Genomic DNA, 18143 nt, shown 5'->3' on the forward strand with positions numbered 1-18143 from the left:
AAAACACACCACCAGAAATGAAAGGCACAGAAGGTTTATAAAAGAAGGCTAAGGACATTTCATAAAAAGGAGAACAGACGACTCAGCCCCAGGAAACACAACTGAAGAAAATTTCCCAGAACAAAAAAGTACAAGAGATTCCAGACTGAATACACCCACACAGTTCCCCATGCAGACCACAAGGCACGACACTGTGAAATGTCAGAGCGGCAGGGACCTGTGAGGGGCAGGATGATCCCTGAGCTTCAGGAAAGGAAAAACAAATCTCAGCAAGGTGAGAAAGAGATGGCAGCTGAGGATGGAAATCCTTCTGAAAATGTTTGTTGATCTGTATGCTGTGATTACCACTGGTTAATAAAGGAACTGCTTTGGGCCTATAGCAGAGCTATAGGGGAACAGAGCTAGGAGGGGGAAACTAAACTGAATGCTGGGAAAAAGAAGAGCAGAGTCAGAGAAAGCCATGTAGCCCTGCCAGAGACGGATGCAAAAACTTTAGCTGGTAAGCCATAGCCATGTGGTGATACATAGATTAATAGAAGTGGGTTAAATTATTAGGTAAGAGTTAGCCAATAAGAAGCTAGAGCTAATGGATCAAGCAGTGGTTTAAATAACAAGCAGTGGTTTAAATAATATGGTTTCTGTATGATTATTTCGGTTCTGGGCGGCCAGTGTGCAAAAACGGCAAGAAAAACAATGGCAGGGATGTCGCTGGCAGGCCCAGTCCGTTTCCTTTCTCTGTCTAGGTGGATGCTACCTATTGCTCTATGAAGAAATTCTTTTTAAGTTATTTGCGGGAATGGGTTATAATGGAGAACAGCCCTTGACAAGCAGACATTCAAATAACTGAGACAAAATGAAAGCATTTTCAGACACTTAAAGTCTCAAAAATTGGTTGTAATCCTTGCACCTTTTCATTAAAAGCTACTTCACTCATAAGTGGCTTCTAGGCATAAAGCAAAGAAAAAGAGAATCAACCTACAGTCCACAACCCCAGACAACCTAGACAGCAAAGAAGACCCTAAGAGAGACATGCATGGATCTACATAGGAAGGAGAAAAAGACAAGACCTACTGAGTAAATTGGGAGCATGGGGGTCCAGGAGAGAGTAGAAGGGGAGGGGGAGGAAGGAAAGGAGCAAAGAAAAATGTACAGCTCAATAAAAAACAATTTAAAAATTTCAGTTGCATAAGTATATAGAGTTTGTACATGGAAAAAAAAAGCCAGTCAATTCAATGTGATATCTCAATGCAGTAACAGGTTGAGCTTAAAAACATTAGACAACAGAAAAAGACTAGAACCAGGAGATGCTGCTCCAGAGTGGAAGGAGCTGCAGAACGGTGGTGAAAGAATGAGACCCACCCATGAAACACGGAGCCTGTAAGAAAGCCCTGGGGCAACCAGAGGGATGCAACACGGAGCTGCCAGGTCCCAAGGAAACACCGATTCCCCAAACTCCAAAAGGCAGCACATATGTCCAGAAATGATAGTCTGGGTTTAGCTCAAGCTGGACTATAGAAGGATTCCTCACCCTTAAACAAAAAACAGCCACGCTTCAGGAACTTCTGAAACCTGTTCCCATCTGCCAAACAGAGTTTCTTCCCTTGCCTCTGGTAGAAGGGACATATGGCTCTCCATGGACATAGTCCCGTGGTTGCCTATCAGATCACATGCTAGCCTCCAGGCACCTACCCTGCCTATTCACAACTACCTGATGTAGCTTTCTGGGGCCCTTCTCACCTCTCCAGGCTTCCCTCCTCCCAGATACCCATCAGCTCTCCATATAAGGATGAAATTTTTCCTTCTGCCCCCCCCCCTCCATTCTGATATCTCCATTACCACCCCCAGGCCTCCAGCCCCTACCACCCCACCCCCTATTCTGTATTTTTCCACTCTTTCTATTCCCTGCTATTCTCCCATCCCTCACTAACAGCCCAGGACCATGTTCAGTGTCTTTCTTTTTCTCTCTGCTCTGGACTCTTCCAGATGCCTCTGGATAATTTCTCTCTCTTATCCACAATAAAAATCTTCCCTTAATGGAGAAGCCATTTCAGCAGTTTCTTTACTGGACCCCTCCCATCCACTAACCACTATGAATTCTGGGAAAAGCAAAAGGCTACACAAAAAAGAAACAAGACACAGCTATGAGCAATATGTGGACAACAGAGATAGGTACGTGCTGACGATGGTCCCCTTATTATTATAAACTGTCAGCAGGGCAAAGGGTGCAAAGTTTTCACGTGGAGGGGTGGAGTGGTTTTTAAGATCGGAAGACAGTAAGATACTCATTTTTTCATTGCAGGATATCAATTGATAATCACAAGGCTGCCACTAGCTACTTCCGACCATTTAAACGATGTCTCTCTTGAGTAGTTAATGCTGAGAGTCGGGAGTGTGCATGAACAGTTGTTTCTATGATACCGTGTACAGAAGAATGATCTGATTCTTCGAACTTGGCATATCTACGTAGATTTTATAATATTTTTATTATTATAGGTGTGAGACTAAAATGCTGGAAATGAATTTGAATTTCTAACCCCCTGTGCAAGACAAAACAACACATGGTCTCACGTGCGTAAGTCCCACTGATTCCAGACTGGGTCAAGCATCTCTGAAGTTCCTCCGCATCCACCTCACCATCCTGCAAAATAATTAACACATCGACATGGGTTTTAAAGCGCAGTGGTACCAAAGGACATCAAAAGCTTCACTGGGTGCTGCTCTAAGGCAACTCAGAAATACCAATTTTCAAAATGGTATAAACCACAAAACTCACAAGGTAAATATTGCCAGCCAAGGCACACCATGGACCCTGTAACCTGGTGAACCTATTCCCTGCGTCTGAGACGCAGAACAACGCCCTTGTCTTCTCATGGTCAAAACAATGAAAAAATGCTTTGTTATTTTACTCATGGTTATCCTTGCCTGAGAGCATCTCGGTGGCTCCTTTCACATCTTCATTGCTGTACCTGGAGGGTGCTTGCCAAATTAAAAACTCCATAATTATCCTTAAAACTATGGTTGAAGGCAAACTGGCATATTTTTAAGAGTGAGACTTGATTAGAAAAAAAATGTATTTCTCCAATAATATGGACAGCAGAAGGTCTTTCTGTCACATTCCGCTCAGGTAAACACTACCAATAACTGTCTATCCTGAAGAAACCGTTTCAAGCCAATACTATGTTTCAAGAAACATAAATTATGAATAGCTGCTTGATGCACTGTAAGCAGAAATAAAAAGTAAGAACTGAGGGGGCCCCTGCAGGTGTCATGCAGAGAGGTAAACCCACAAAAGGTTAAGAATAAAAACCCGGTGCAGATTAACTTTGTCAATCTGGATCAGAGTTTGGGTAGTCCAATAACAGGTGGTTTGTTCCCAATGTATTGAAGCCCAGTATAATTTGGTAATGTATATCTTAGTATAATAGAATCCCTTTTGCACAAGGAAGCATAATTACTTGAAAACTCAGCTGAGCTGAGGGTACCTGTCATTTTATTTCTTCCAAGATGGGTTCTAGAGATAGGCTACCTCATTAGCTTAATGACCTAAGGGTCTGGCCTGGTCTTGGTCATTTGGACTCTTAGCTGCCTCTGGCTCTAGTTGTGGAAGCTTCAGGAAGCCTCTGGCTATAAGGGTCATTTAGATTACTAGCCACTCTGGTCTTGGTTGTAAGAGCGCTATATGGCCTAAACCAACAGACTGTTAATCACTCAAATCTCAGCTTTCTGGATGGAAGAACAGGTTTTTCATCTTTCCCACTGGAAAAGGCAATCCTTTGTGCATAGCATTTCTGATTTCTCTGGAGATCTGTGAGCTCAACAACCTTCCTGCTGTGCTCCCAACAAAAAGCCTCTATACCCAAATCTGACAGCTCTACAGTCAGGACAGGGCCTTGAAAGTCCAAACACCAGGTGTGGTCAGTAAAGAAGTTTCTGTAGCCTTTTCCCCTCCTTCGGATTTTTTTTAAAAAAATGGATTTCTACAAACTTTTAAAAATTTTGGATTTTTAAAAATTGTCCTCACACACACTGACAGTAACAGTTATAATTGTTTTTCTCTTTAACTAGTAAGTAGGAAAATATTCTTCCTACTAACAAATCAGCGTGCAATATTCAGGCAGCACAAGGATACACAGAATTCAGTGAAGAGAAAATACAGCATTAAAACTGTCCAGAAAAAAAAAATGTGAATATATGGAAAATTTCCACCACTGTAATTAGAATCATAAGAAATAAATCCTATGCAGTCGGAGGTTTTCTGTCCCAGCACCACCCCCTCTTGCAACTTTCGCACACAAGTCCACCTACCCACACAGAGTACGGTTATCAAATAGTAAATATGTATTACAAATATATATTGTTTATACTTCTAAACAGAGAAGACAAACTTTGTAGGGCATGGAGTTACTTTAGTAGCAAACCTGGTTGAAAAAGAAAAAAGTACTGTGAATTTCAGTTAAAGAACATAAAACGTGTTTGAGGGTCTTATCTGCTCTGAGGGAATGGGTCTGATTAAATAAGCCTGAACTTGGTACACCTCACACCACACTTGAACTTCCCGTTCTATGCACAATGGCCCCTGCTTTCTTCACTGCTGCTCTGCATAGATACAATGTGTATCAAAAGGAGTCTGTGCTTTATAATTAGAAATATGTACCCTGCCTATGAAAAGCTACTGCTTCCCCCATTGAAAAATTAAAGGTTATAAAACGCAGAAATCTGTCTGTTAACTCTTCAACACATGTGACATTTTATTTGCTGTAAGTTTTACTTCACTTTGACATGGGATCTTCTTATGCTGCCCAGGCTAGGCTCCAATTCCTGGGCATGCTAGTCATCCTAGGCCAGCCTGCTGGGCAGCTGGGACTGCAAGTAATCTCCTGCACCCTGATGACAACAGGAGCAGATTTATAAAAATGACTTAAGCTAGATGCAAGTCTAGCTCTCTGAGTCCAAGGCCACGGGGAATACATAGTGAGACCCTGTTTAAAAAAAAAAAAAAAAAGTAAACTCAAAAAATAAAGCAATGACAATAAGAGTTCATAGTTTCATAAAGGAAATCTAGGGCTGAGTACAAGGTTGTGTGGCACTTAACTGTGTCATCAACCTCTGCATTCCTCACATTCTCCACCCAAAAGTCTCTATCTCAAGTGTATTGCTCCCAAGCCACAGATGGCCGCTCTACCTTCAAACCTCAAGTTTCCTTTCCACGTAGGAATAATGAGCCAAAAATAGCCAAAGCTGTCTTCTAACCAGGTCTTTAAAAAGTATTGTCATGTTTCAATTTTGTATTTTGGAATGGCATGTGGAGCATACATGGATGTCAGAAGACAACTTTTGGAAGGGAGTCTGCCCTCTTTCCTCCCATGTGGGTCCCAGGGCTTGAACTCAGGTCATCGGGGACTTTTTGGATCTTGCCAGTCCCCCAGCAGTGCTTTATTTGGAAAAGCATTCCAAAGACATTCTATCCACATGGCTGTTTTTAACCTCACAGCAAACGGATATTTTCTGTAGCCCTGAGTTTCCAGCTTCTAGTACAGACTGAAAGGAAGTTGTCCACGGGGCTTGAGTGGCCCAGCACGGGTCACATATAGTTTTTCTGTACAAAGCCTCTGTTCTTAGAAAAGCAATGGGACCCAAAGGGCACTCAAGTGAAGCACAGAATGTAAGATGCTGTTCGTGTTCTATGAAATACCACCTACTTCAGTACATCCTCCACTGCTATTAAAGAGAAAATGGTTACAGACCGGAGCTAAGACCAAGGGAGAATTTCTCCTTGTCTTCAGTCCAACAAGCGGATTTTCAGGGCACGTTTTTCTTTCATATCACTAATCCCTTCCATCATCAACTCTCTTGTGGGAACAACTGCAATTTACAAGTCAATCTGATAGCCTGCCCCAATTTAGACATAGTTTTCTACTTGAGATTCTACCCTATAGTCTTGATGCACCATCCTATTAAATTCTATAGACACAAATCATAAATTCTTCACCCCAATAATAATTAAATATATGAACATACAGCAAAAAAAAATGTTTGCCTGTCTAATATACATTAAGCCCACGGGCTCATATACAACTCTCTCTCTTTCCATCCCTCCCTCTATCTCTCTCTCTCCCTCCATCTCCCCCTCTCTTCTTCTGAATTGGAATATGAAAATACTTTCATTATTGTCTTAGTTAGGGGTACTATTACTGTCACTGTGATGAAATACCATGACCAGAGCAACTTAGGGGGAAGAATGGTTTATTTGGCTTCCATTTCACTGTTCCGCCATCAAAGGAACTGATGTGGGAGGGTCTTCTGTTTGAGTTAATTTCATTGGTTAATACAGAAACTGCCTGGCTCATTTGATTAGCCAGCCCTTAGGTGGGCGGAGTAGACAGAACAGAATGCTGGGAAGGGAAGTTAATAAATCGCCATGCCTCTGCTCTCTGAGCCAGACCTCCGTGCCTCTCCTCAGGGAGACAGATGAGATGAAGCCAGCCACCAGGTCAGACGTGCTGAATCTTTCCCGGTAAGACACCATTCATGGTGTTACACAGATTATTCGATATGGGTTAAAGCAAGAGATGTGAGAATTAGACAATAAGAGGCTAGAAATAATGGGCCAGGCAGTGTTTAAAAGAATACAATTTGTGTGTTGTTATTTCGGGCATAAGCTAGCTGGTGGCTGGGAGCCAGGCTGGAAAGCAGCCCGCAGCTCCTCACTACAAGGAACTCAGAACAAGAACTCAAACAAGTCAGCAACCTGGAGGTAGGGGCTGATATAGAGGCCAGGGTGGACAGCATGCTGCTTACTGACTTCGTCTTCACATCTTACCCAACTTGCTTTCTTATAAAACCCAGACCCACCAGCTCAAGGATGGCCACCACCTACCATATCAATGACTGATGAAGAAAATGCCCTCCAGCCAGAACTTATGGAGGCATTTGTGTTGTAGGAGGCTACTTGTTTGCTACTGGCAGTCTGGCAGCTCAGCCCCAAAAATAACCACACAGAAACTGTATTAATTAAATCACTGTTTGGCCCATTAGCTCTAGCTTCTTATTGGCTAACTCTTACATATTAATTTAACCCATCTCCATTAATTTGTGTATCACCATGAGGCTGTGGCTTACTGGGTAAAGTTTTGGCGTCTATCTCCAGCAGGGCTACATGGTTTCTCCTTTACTCAGCCTCCTTTTTCCCAGCATTCAGTTTAGTTTTCCCCACCTAGCTCTACCCTGCCCTATCAACAGACCAAGGCAGATTCATTACACCAATGGTATTCACAGCATACAGAGTGGAATCCCACACATTTAAAGTTCTTTCCTATCAGATAACTCTAGCTTGTGACAAGCTGACATAAACCTAGCCACACAACTATCTTTGCCATATCCTGAATCCAAGAATTGGGCTTTAGATTTCTTGTTCTTTTATTTCAAATGCTTATTTTTTTTTATAGAAGAACCATACTATTAAATTATGTAGTCCTTTGCCATAACACAGTTCAGTCAGGAATGGACCACATGTAAGGTAGAGACAGGTAAGATGACAATGGAGCTGAAAAATTACTATCACCTAATATGTACTGTGTTTGCAGTGAACGTCTACCAGAGATGAATTGCTAAAGCCTTGGCCCTCAGGCAGATGGAAATAGAGAAGGGAGGACCTATGGTAAGTCCTTGGTCACTTAAAGGTGAGTGTGGGCATCTGGTCTCATCCTCTGCTCTTTCTTCTGCCTAACTTTCCAGAGCACAATGCTATCATCAAGTAAGGCAAGACTGTGACTTTATCATTTTTAAGGTCTACTTAAACATACAAAATAAATTATTATAGTATGTTTCATATTGTAGCATTTATTCTCAATGCAAGTCTACCAAAAAACATTTGATTCACTTTTGGCAAGGGCCAAAAGATGATAAAAGGAAAAATAAAAATTTGGGAATATGATATTTGGGATATGATATTTGAAAGAAACAGGCATCTCTTAATATTTTGCATCTCCGTATGTGCCGCATCTACAGCACAGGGAAGAATGGTGGGTCTTGTGACAAATCACCATACAAAATAAGGTAGAAAATTTTTTTATGGCAATATGAAGACAAAACTGGGTTTCTATGATCTGCCTGACAGAATAGAAATTCTAACTTCTCTGTCTGACTAGGCCACAGATTTATGAGTCAGGAAACACAGACATGCATTTATACAATATAAAGGTGATCATAAGTGCATGCATGTATCCATACATAAAATACACTTGTGATTTATGCATATGTATATAGGCCCACCTTTTAATATGCATAAAATCACAATTGTAAATTCTCTAATTCTAAATATTTATTCAACTTTTCTTTCATACCACATGCAGTCAAAACCAATACAAGTAAGGTTAATATTGTGCGGATTACTTCATTTCTGTGCCACAATACTACTTAAAAATACAAGAGGCTTTGCTTTGATTCCCAGTTTAAATGGACAGGGTCCATCATGGTCAGGAAGGCATGGTGACTTGGGCTGCATCCATGGAAGAAAAGGTTGTAATATGGCTTGTTATATCATAACAAATCAGGAAGCAGAAAGCTTTGGGCAGTAGACCTTTCAAGCCCCACTCCCGTGGCCCTATATCTACATCCCAGCAACCTTCAAAGCAGCACCGTAAGCTGTGGACCAATTGTACAAACACATGAGCCTGTGAGGGTACTCATGTTCAAATCGCAGCAGATGCATATGTTTTTAATTTCACTCCAAATTTTACAGGAGGTTGTGTAAAAAAAAAAAAAAGTACTTACAAAGAACAAATTGTGACGAAAGTATTAGCAGTGAGAGCAGAAGCAACGCTTCCCAAAGACTGCAGTCACATACTGTCAAAGCAGCTCAGACGGAAGTCATGGACCTGAATCGGCAGGCCAGAAACCGCTCTGCTGTCATAATAAAGCCGGGTTGCAATATTTACTCAAATTTATTAAAAGCTAACATGCTAACAGTATAGCATACCATTAAGAAAACATTTGCTTTCATTTTTGGTATAAAAAAACTGAAGATGCCTCAACATGATCATTTTGATAATCTTTCTAGAAGATGTGCCGTTAACTTAAACCATGTATCACTAAAAATGATAGGACTGCATCTGTGAGGACGCATGCCATTTCTCAGGTGGAATAAACGCAGGACAGTGGAACTGATCTCCGATCACATCCCTTGCCATACGTAAGTTTTAACTGAGAAACACGCTATTTACATGTGATGGAATTCATGCCAAAGTTGAAAATATTGTACCTACGAGTAATATGATATGAACACGCATTATTCACGTGTGAAACTATCAATAGCAAAGTCAATAAAGTTAAAAAACGAAGTAATTATGACTCCTCTCATCTTTGATCTCAAGAACAGTGTTATTCTACCTGAGTTTAAGACATAAGCTTTATAGACATTTTAAATGATACACTAAGTAGGAGCAGTTGGCACGTCTCTGAAACAGAAATCATTTACTGACTAGTATTTGGTAAACGATTTATCACCTCACCTGTCCAGCAACAGCTGTGAAGAAAGACCACATAGCGTCGTCAGCAGGGGGGTAGCTGTCAGAGTAGGCCACGTACCCGGGGTAGCCACCAGCGAATACACTGGGACCTGGCATCGGCTGGCCCATTTGCATCTGCATCCCTGGGATCTGACCGCCGAAGTTTCCAAACTGTTGAGGGAAAAGATTACGTTGGTAATAAAAAGTTGAGTAATTAAAACTTAAGTTAAAAGAAATTATTTATTAGAAATCAACTAAAACCAAAGAAATCTAGTAGCCAAATTTTCCAAACATATCGTCACTAAAGTTTCAACCACAAGATGCTAGAAGGTATGTTGTTAAAACAGCTCGTCAGCACGTTACTCAACAGTAAAAGAAGTCTAAGCGATGTTTCATGCCTCTAATGTCTATAAGGGCTGTGTGTGTGAGCAGGTACCCACAGAACACAGAAGAAGATGTTTGATCCCCTGCAGCGGGAGTTATAAATTGCCTGATGTGGGTATGGGAAACTGAGCTTGGTCTTTATATGACCACTATGTGCTCTTAACCACTGAGCCTTCTTCCCATCCCCTGGTCTCTAAGAACCTTTAAAATAGTGGTTCTCAACCTTAATGTTGTGTGACTCTTTAATACAGTTCTTCATGTTGTGGTGACCCCAACCATAAAATTATTTCATTGCTACCTCATAACTGTAACCTTGCTATTATTGTGATTCATAATGTAAATGTCTATGCTCTATCTCTGTTTTCTGATGGTCTTAAGCGAGCTCTGTGAAAGGGTGGTTTGACCCCCAAAGGAGATATGACCCACAGGTTGAGAACCAAAGCTTTAAAAGAAGACTGTGTATGACTTTAAGCAAAACTAAAAGCAAACATAAACAGAGAGTAAAACCTAGGGTTTCCCCTATAGTAAACTAAGAAATACATTTCTAAGTGTATGCTTAGCTGAAAATTGGATAAATACAGGCAAACTATGACCTAAGCATGGGAAATCACAGAGCTGAAGCACTCTCCACTGTAAGAGATGTAGCTTTAAAAAAAAAAATGTGACCAGAAGAAAGTAACAGGATGATTCCAATCAAAGTCCTCTTCCAAGCCGCATGAAGATCTACTTACGGGCAGCTAACCGGGGCCTCTGTCAGCCTGAGCACCATTCTAAGTGCTTTCCATCCTTTATGCTGATTCTCACCGGTCTGTGAGCCGTAGTTTGTTCTTTCTGCCTTTGAGGATCTGAAACTTCAAGGATTCCCGAAGGGCCAGGTACTCAAACACAGTGTGACCACTGAAGCCATCCATGGATGTGTGTCTTGTTATGCCTATGGAGTCTCCCTTTTCATTTGGTATAGCTATGAATGCCTTAGGAAAGCACTTCACTTTGCATTTGTATGAGTCCAGAGAAGGAAGTCACAACAAGGCTGGTCGTTATTCAATTTTGAACAAACTGTCTTGCCCTGCATCTTTGCAGCACGAGCAGAGACTGCCAGAGGGCAGAGAGAGGAAAGGATTACAAGAATGAGGAGGAACCGAGACTGACTTTGGAACCTGCTATAGATTGTTCAGGCACCTCTGGGCTGCGGTAAAGTCTCAGGCATGAAGGAAGTGTCAGGGACTGTAGGAAATGCACTTGGGAAGGAGATCATGAAGCCGTGACCCCCAGCTCTATTTACCAGTTGGAATGAATTATCAGAACTGACCATAGTGCTTTTAGATCCAACAAGTAACAGATGGGTGTGACTTCGAACAACACTTTTAAAAATTAACTTAACTTTGATTTTATGTCTATGAGTGGTTTTGCTTGCATGTATACAGGTTCTACATGTGCGGTGCCCAAAGAGGCCAGAAGAGGGCGCTGGATCCTCTGGAACTGGAGTTACAGACAGTTGTCGTAAACTGCCGTGTAGGTGCTGGGAATCAAATCCATCCCTCTGAAAGAGTGGCCACTGCTCTTAACCTGGGAGCCATTCTCTCCAGCCCTCCCAACACTGGCAAATAAACCAAGTTCAGATAGTATTTGTCTAAGCTTGAGTCACCATGTGTGATAGATTAGGTAAAGAAAACCACTCTACAGAGAGAGACCCCAAGTACAATCCACCAAGGAAAGAGAAAAAGAGGAAAAAAAAAAAACCTTTAGAGGTTTTGGGAAAGAAAGCAAAGAAAAAGAACCTAAGACCAAAGTGAGATGCCAGAGGTGGCAAGGAGTGTTCCGGTGCTGTCCAATTGGGTGTGACTTTTCCAGTCAACAGTACCATCAAATAACCAAATCCAGCACCTAGGACTGGGGAAAAAAATCCAGTCATTAAGGAGCTTATTAATGGCAGGAGGAAACTCATGTGCTTGAACTTATTCAAGAGGCCTATACATGTATTACCACCATCAATCAAAGAGTTGAGTCAATTAACAGAACTTTATTCGTACAGGAACAAATTACAGACTCTCCCAGCAGAGAGGGGATGTTTAGCAAATCTCCTACACTGGCTCTCAGTGGAAGTTCACTGACCAGTTTGCCTGATTCTTGATAACTTGGAGAACGTTTGTAAATGCTTGACTTGAAGAATTAAGAAAGTGAGGGGAATTCTTTCAACAGTGTCTAGGCCAGACTCGCTCACCACTCTATACCTTTGTGGAAAAGGACATCAAAAATCTGCCCAAACACATCAATTCAGCACTCAAGGGAACAACATCCTAAACTAACTGCTGAAATTGGCAAGCGCTGAAACCCCGTCCTGCTGCATGTACTCATAATCAACACGAACACTTTCCAAAGGAGACTGAAAACTATATCCAGATAACCAACCTCGCCTTGCAGCACAACGAACAAGCAGACCTCCCACACACAACAGAAAAGCTGACCCGTTTAAACCCTCTTGGCCTGAGATACAATAGATCGCTGGGAATACCCAGATCATCAGTCAAATGCCATAAATCAGAGGATTTAAAATTAGAAAACAGTAACCTCTACACTATACCCGAGAGTCTTTTATGCAGTCTCGTAAAATTGAATAGCTGGACCTTAGCTAGAAATCACTTCCAATTATATCTCGTGGATGGTCCATCTCAGTTTTCCACAGTTCATTCCCTCAACATGAAACACAGTCGAATCAACAAGGTCTTATTTTGGAATTCTCTCCAGAGCTAAAGTGTAAATTAATTGAGCTGATTATGAACGACAATCAGTTGACAGCACTTCTTTTAGATTAAAAACTTAGGTCAGTACGTTAGAACTGACTTTAAGCACTAGCTAGCTTACCAAGGTTCCAGTGGATATGTCTGGATTTGGAGTTTTTTGTTGTTGTTGTTCTTTTTGTTTTTTGTTTTTGTTTGTTTGTTTCTTTTTTAGGTTCTACTACGATCAAATAGTCTCGCAAGGATGCTGCCTCACAATCTTGGAAACCTTAGGAAGTTAAGAGAATTGGATCTAGAGAACAAATTAAAATCCTTGCACAACGAAACTGCTTATCTTCGGGAGGCAGAGGCAGGCGGATCTCTGAGTTTGAGGCCAGCCTGGTCTACAAGAGCTAGTTCCAGGACAGGCTCTAGAAACTACAGGGAAACCCTGCCTCGAAAAAAAAGAAAAAAGAAAAAAAATTTCTTAAAAGTTTTTGCCAAAATACGAACAAAAACAAAAACAAAATAATAACAACAACAAAAACCAGTGGACCACTCTTCCCAGCAGCACTGGACACCTTACCAATCTCTAACATCTTGTCCTTAGAAAAGACCTACATATCTTCCTGAAGAAATTGGTATCCCGGAGAAGCTGGAACTGTGTTTGAACAGCAACCCGAACCTGCACAGCCTTCTCTTTGAGCTGGCTCTCTGCAGCAAGCTTTCAATCCTAAGTACGATTATCACTTAGTCGCCTTCAACCTCAGATTGTTGCTGGAGGGCCTTCCTTTATTCTTAAAGATGCGGGTCCATATTAGGCAATGGTCTGATACAAACTGCTGGTCCCACACACGGTTCAAAAACAGACTCTGATTAATGTTTCATATCGACATTCTCTATTTGTGCAGGCATTTGTACATGGCAGCTTTATAAAGACTGCATTAGTTGTTTCTGTAAATAGAGGAATCGGAGCCATTTATATATGTCTTAACTATTATTTAAAAAAGGCTTATACAATTTTTCTTGGCTAAATTTTGATAGACATCTTCCTGTTGCACAATTTGATATTCCAGTCTGTTTAAAATGTTGCCAGAAAATTATAAAGTTATTAAATCTAAGGGACAAAGAAGTATAGTTAGATACATTTTTCTTTGAAAAACAGGCCAACATTTTAATTGCAACTATTCCTATACACATTCCCCTTATCAATTGTCAGATCTTTATAATAGAATAAGTGGAATCTTTCCTTATTTTGAAATCTGAAATTTACATTTTACATAGTTTTTACAGTTGGAGTAAATGTCTGAATTTTCCATGTTTTGATTTGCTGCTTAATCAGTCAGAGCTAGAGTTAATATTTTCTGTTAAACATTCTGTGACAGTTAGTTTAAATATTAAAAAAATAATTGTTTCTTGAAACAATTGGCAAACTGAAAACATACACTCAGAAATGGAAAATTCCACGAATTTTATTTAAGGGATGGATTGTGAAACAAGATTTCTGAAATGAGTCTTTGAGGAAAAGGCATTGAAATCTTTCCTGGTATAAGTATATTTTAACTTTGGGGGAGTGGAAACTTTCAGGGAAGAGGACATTTTTGTTCTTCTTTCCTGGAAGTTGGAGATCCACAAAAATTTAACTGGGAAAATTGGCAAATAAAGTAATTAGACTAAACACATGTTCTATACATGTATCTATGATTTTGTGTGTGTGTGTGTGTGTGTGTGTGTGTGTGTCATAAACCACAGTGGGTAACTTTAAAAACTTCTTCCTATCCTTGTAGAATCAGATGAATGCCTTTCTTTAACGACTGCAGTATATGTATGTCTCAAAGTTATGTAACCGTGCACTATGGTTTTATATATTGACCGGCCCTGTGCTTCTTTCTCTTCTACAGTTTCTGCTCCTGAACTACGTGTATTTTCCCCCAAATGTGGGGCACCCAGACTCAAACAGTTCAGTTTGGCACCATTACATTTTGTTTATCAAGACAGGGTTTCTTTGTGTAGCCCTGGCTGTCCTGGCGTTCACTCTGTAGACCGGGCTGGGCTCACACTCACAGAGAGATCCATCTGCATGTGCCTCCCGAGTCCTGGGATTAGAGGTGTGTGCCACCACCACCCAGCGAGTACCATTATTTTAATGCCATCCTCCTTTTGTGGGCAGACAGTGATGCAGTTAGGAAAAGAGACGCACTGCACAGATGCCACTGGTAGTTCCATGGAAACTATGTAAGATGTGCACATACTATTTGATACAATTTTATTTTTCCTTCTGCTTTTAAGACTAGCAAAAGTGTAAATGTGTGCCCCCTTATGTAGTACTCTTACTTTTGGTAGTGCTGGTTTAAGTCACTTTAATTATTAAGGAAACCCATTTTAAACAGCTTCTAAAAATTAAGACCATAATGTCAAGATAAAAATTTGGTCTTTTGTTTTTCCTGGCACTCAACCTCAGGACTGGGTTTGAGGTAAAATCTGTGTTTCTAATTGGCAAATTTGTAAGAATCAACTAAGAAATGAATGGCAGGCGAAGAGAAATACAGGGCTTGAATGTGCTATAAAAATATTACAGATGTTCCATTTATCAAGTCATATTCTTTCTCCTGTAGTTCATCAGTTAAAATATTGTTTATACAGTGAATTTGTTTATTAAAGTGCTTCTACATAGTTCTACAGAGAGCTTATGCATATATGTGTTTTTAAAATAAAATTCATATCCAAGTGTACTTACATATTAAGACTATAGAACTTAAACTTTAGAGGTAGTAGTCTAGTATCTTTTCTAAAGAAACATGGTTCTCAAAAATAAAAATGCAAAAACTGTAACAATTTGGATTTCCTACATGTCTGTGTATTTAATGCTTAAAATTTACAAAAATTACAGATGTTCCCCTCATACTCATAATACCATATGCATGTAACTGAAATTTGTTTTGTTTTCTTTCCTATGACCAAAATGAGTATCAAAATTCCTTTGGGTCATGTTCTAATTTTATTAGTACAGAAATATAAAATATGACAAAATATGATAAAATGATGCAACTTGAGGATTCTTACTTTATTTTGGCCTTGGGACTTTCAGCGGGACAAGCTTCTGTACTGTGCTGCAGGATAGGCTGGAACCCTTTACAGCCACGGTCTCCGATTCTCACCAGTTCCGCCTAGGACTCCCAGTGCTAGAGGACTTGGTTAGGTACCAGACTCAGCCGGTTCTAGCTGGGTTTGATACTAATTTATACAAAGTCTCTCTCAGGTAGTTCAGACTAGGCTCTGGACGGGGGTGACCTTGGAGTCCTGGTACTCCTATCCCCACCTCTGAAGTGCAGGGATTTCAGGTCAGGCTACCAGGTCCAGTGTATGTAGTCTGGAAATCCAACCCAGGGCCTTGAGCACGCCAGGGAAGCATGCCAACAACTGTGTTACATCCTCAGCTATGTTTGATAAATAATCATCAAACAAAGGAAGATTTGTTGGAAATTCATCTCCTAACGTCATGAATTACGTACTTTATTAGATAAAGATGTACAATGTAGCAGAGAACATTTTCTTCTTTTGATTTTATGGACATTGGTGTTTTGCCTGCATGTACGTTTGTACAAAGTGTCAGATGCCCCAAACAGGAGTTACATACAGACAGTTGTGGGCTGCCATGTGGATGCTGGAAACTGAACTCGGGTCCTCTGGAAGAGCAGCCAGTGCTCTTAATTACTGAGCCATCTCTCTAGTCCCGAATATTTTCTATTTTGTTAAATCAAACAAGTATGAAGGTGTGGACTGAAAAAATATTACCTTAAGGATATTCTCAGTACATTTAAAGGACTAATGGGGAATACGTATAGGAAAGTTCATGGTGTTAGATGGAATTCAAGCAAATCAGTTTTGGTAATGTGTGTGCTGAAGCTGAGGGCCTGGAACTAAGACTTACTTTTTAAAATAATCATCACTCTCAGGGGTAGAAATTGTCTGAGGACCATAATTCCATGCCAATGTCAACTCCTATTTAGCTGTAACAAAACATTAACTTCTCTTTTTTAGGGAAAAACAAATAGGAATAGTCATAGAAAATATGCTTTCTTCTGTACCACTGCAGGGACCACTGCACAGCCCCCATTTGATAGCCGGCCTTACTGTACAGGTCACTGATGGACAGAGTCAAAGTTTGGCTTCCTTCAAAAGAGGAAAGAGCTACTTACAAGCTGCAATAGCTACTTGTAGGTCTCAGAGGTACTAAGCGGAAAAGCTACATGAGAGGAAATAACCCGGCCCCCTCCGAAAGCAAGCCTGGAAAATTAGATTGTGTTTGTTGCTACAGCAAAGTTTAAGAAGCACTGAAAGTACGTCTCAATTTATTCACCAGCAACTCAAAAGGCAAGAAGTTGTTATAAAAAGCAATTATAAAAAACACTCAACCAGGGATGAGAATCGCTAGAAAAACTGCCTGGGTTGGGGGTAAATCACAAAAGGTCACTGGAACAAGACGTGGTATTTGGTTCCTCCGTTCTGAAAACAAAATTTACAAATCACAAACACTTCGCATCACTGGCCGTACAAGGACGCTCCCGACACTCAGGATCAGACTGCAGCTCGCGGTTCTCCCCGGGGCGCAGGGCACCGCCCAGCCCTAGCTTCTCAGCACCACGCTGAGTCCCGGCGTCGCCTGGTACCAGACAGCGGGCAATGTCCGGCCCATAGGGTGACCTCCGCACCGCGACGCGGCCCGCAGGGTCGCCATGGCTCGCGAGGACTTACCGCTCCTCCGTACCCCGGGTAGGCCATGGCCAGCCGATCAAGAGTCACGAGTCGCCGGTAAGTCAACGTCAGCGCTGCTGCGAGGAAGGCCACAGGTGTGCGACAGGTCGGCACGCAGTGTCTCGCGCTCGGCTCCCGGGAGCCGGCTCCGCCTCTGGAGCCCCGCCCCTGGACGCGACCCCGCCCCTATCGGAGTCAAGCCCCGCCCACCTCGTCTGTGATTGGCTGCGGTCTGTCTCCTGGATTACGGTTTAACTCTCTAACTGGCTCTTTCAAGTTCTTACCAGAAACCTCCCTTCACAATCGTTTCCCCACCGTCTGTGGAAAGCGTCTCTGGGCCATCAACTCCTAGAGTTTCTTTCCTCTGTAGAACCCCCCGAGCCGATCAGTCAATGACTTCTTTTAACCTATCCGTACATTCTTTTGACCAGAGAGTTGGAACTCTGCAGTTACACTTCCATAGAGGGTGGATGCAGCTTCAGAACTTTGAAACCATGACCATAGTTATGCCTCATTTGATGCCTAGTGTGAGAAAGGTTATATATAATTTCGTGGCGGGGGCCGCAGTTGCCAGAAGTAGCAAATACAGGATATCTAGTTGAATTTGATTTCTGAACAGATTTTTAAAATCGTGTATGTTCCAAATACCAAATACCACATACATTTCTATTTTTCTTTTCCTTCCTTCCTTCCTTCCTTCCTTCCTTCCTTCCTTCCTTCCTTCCTTTCTTTCTTTCTTATTTTTTTTTCACAGTACTGTTTACATGCTTACGATGCCTAG

The 18143-nt window shown here is 41.3% G+C and overlaps 1 protein-coding gene and 1 pseudogene across 1 annotated transcript in view; one reads left to right on the top strand and one right to left on the bottom strand.

Moving 5' to 3' along the window:
- Gca (grancalcin) overlaps positions 1-17503 on the bottom strand; it is a 27025-nt gene extending 9522 nt beyond the window's left edge. Inside the window, exons 1-3 of the mRNA XM_038335740.2 lie at positions 17363-17503; positions 9510-9677; positions 2569-2638 (exon numbers count right to left, since the gene is read on the bottom strand). Coding sequence (XP_038191668.1) covers positions 2569-2638; positions 9510-9677; positions 17363-17389 — 265 coding nt within the window. The 5' untranslated portion in view covers positions 17390-17503. The remainder of the gene's footprint in view (positions 1-2568; positions 2639-9509; positions 9678-17362) is intronic.
- Positions 11537-13440, top strand: LOC119818420 (annotated as a pseudogene).
- Positions 17504-18143: the final 640 nt, after the last annotated feature.

This window comes from Arvicola amphibius, chromosome 7 (genome assembly GCF_903992535.2).
Source record: "Arvicola amphibius chromosome 7, mArvAmp1.2, whole genome shotgun sequence".
NCBI classification, from domain to species: Eukaryota; Metazoa; Chordata; class Mammalia; order Rodentia; family Cricetidae; genus Arvicola; species Arvicola amphibius.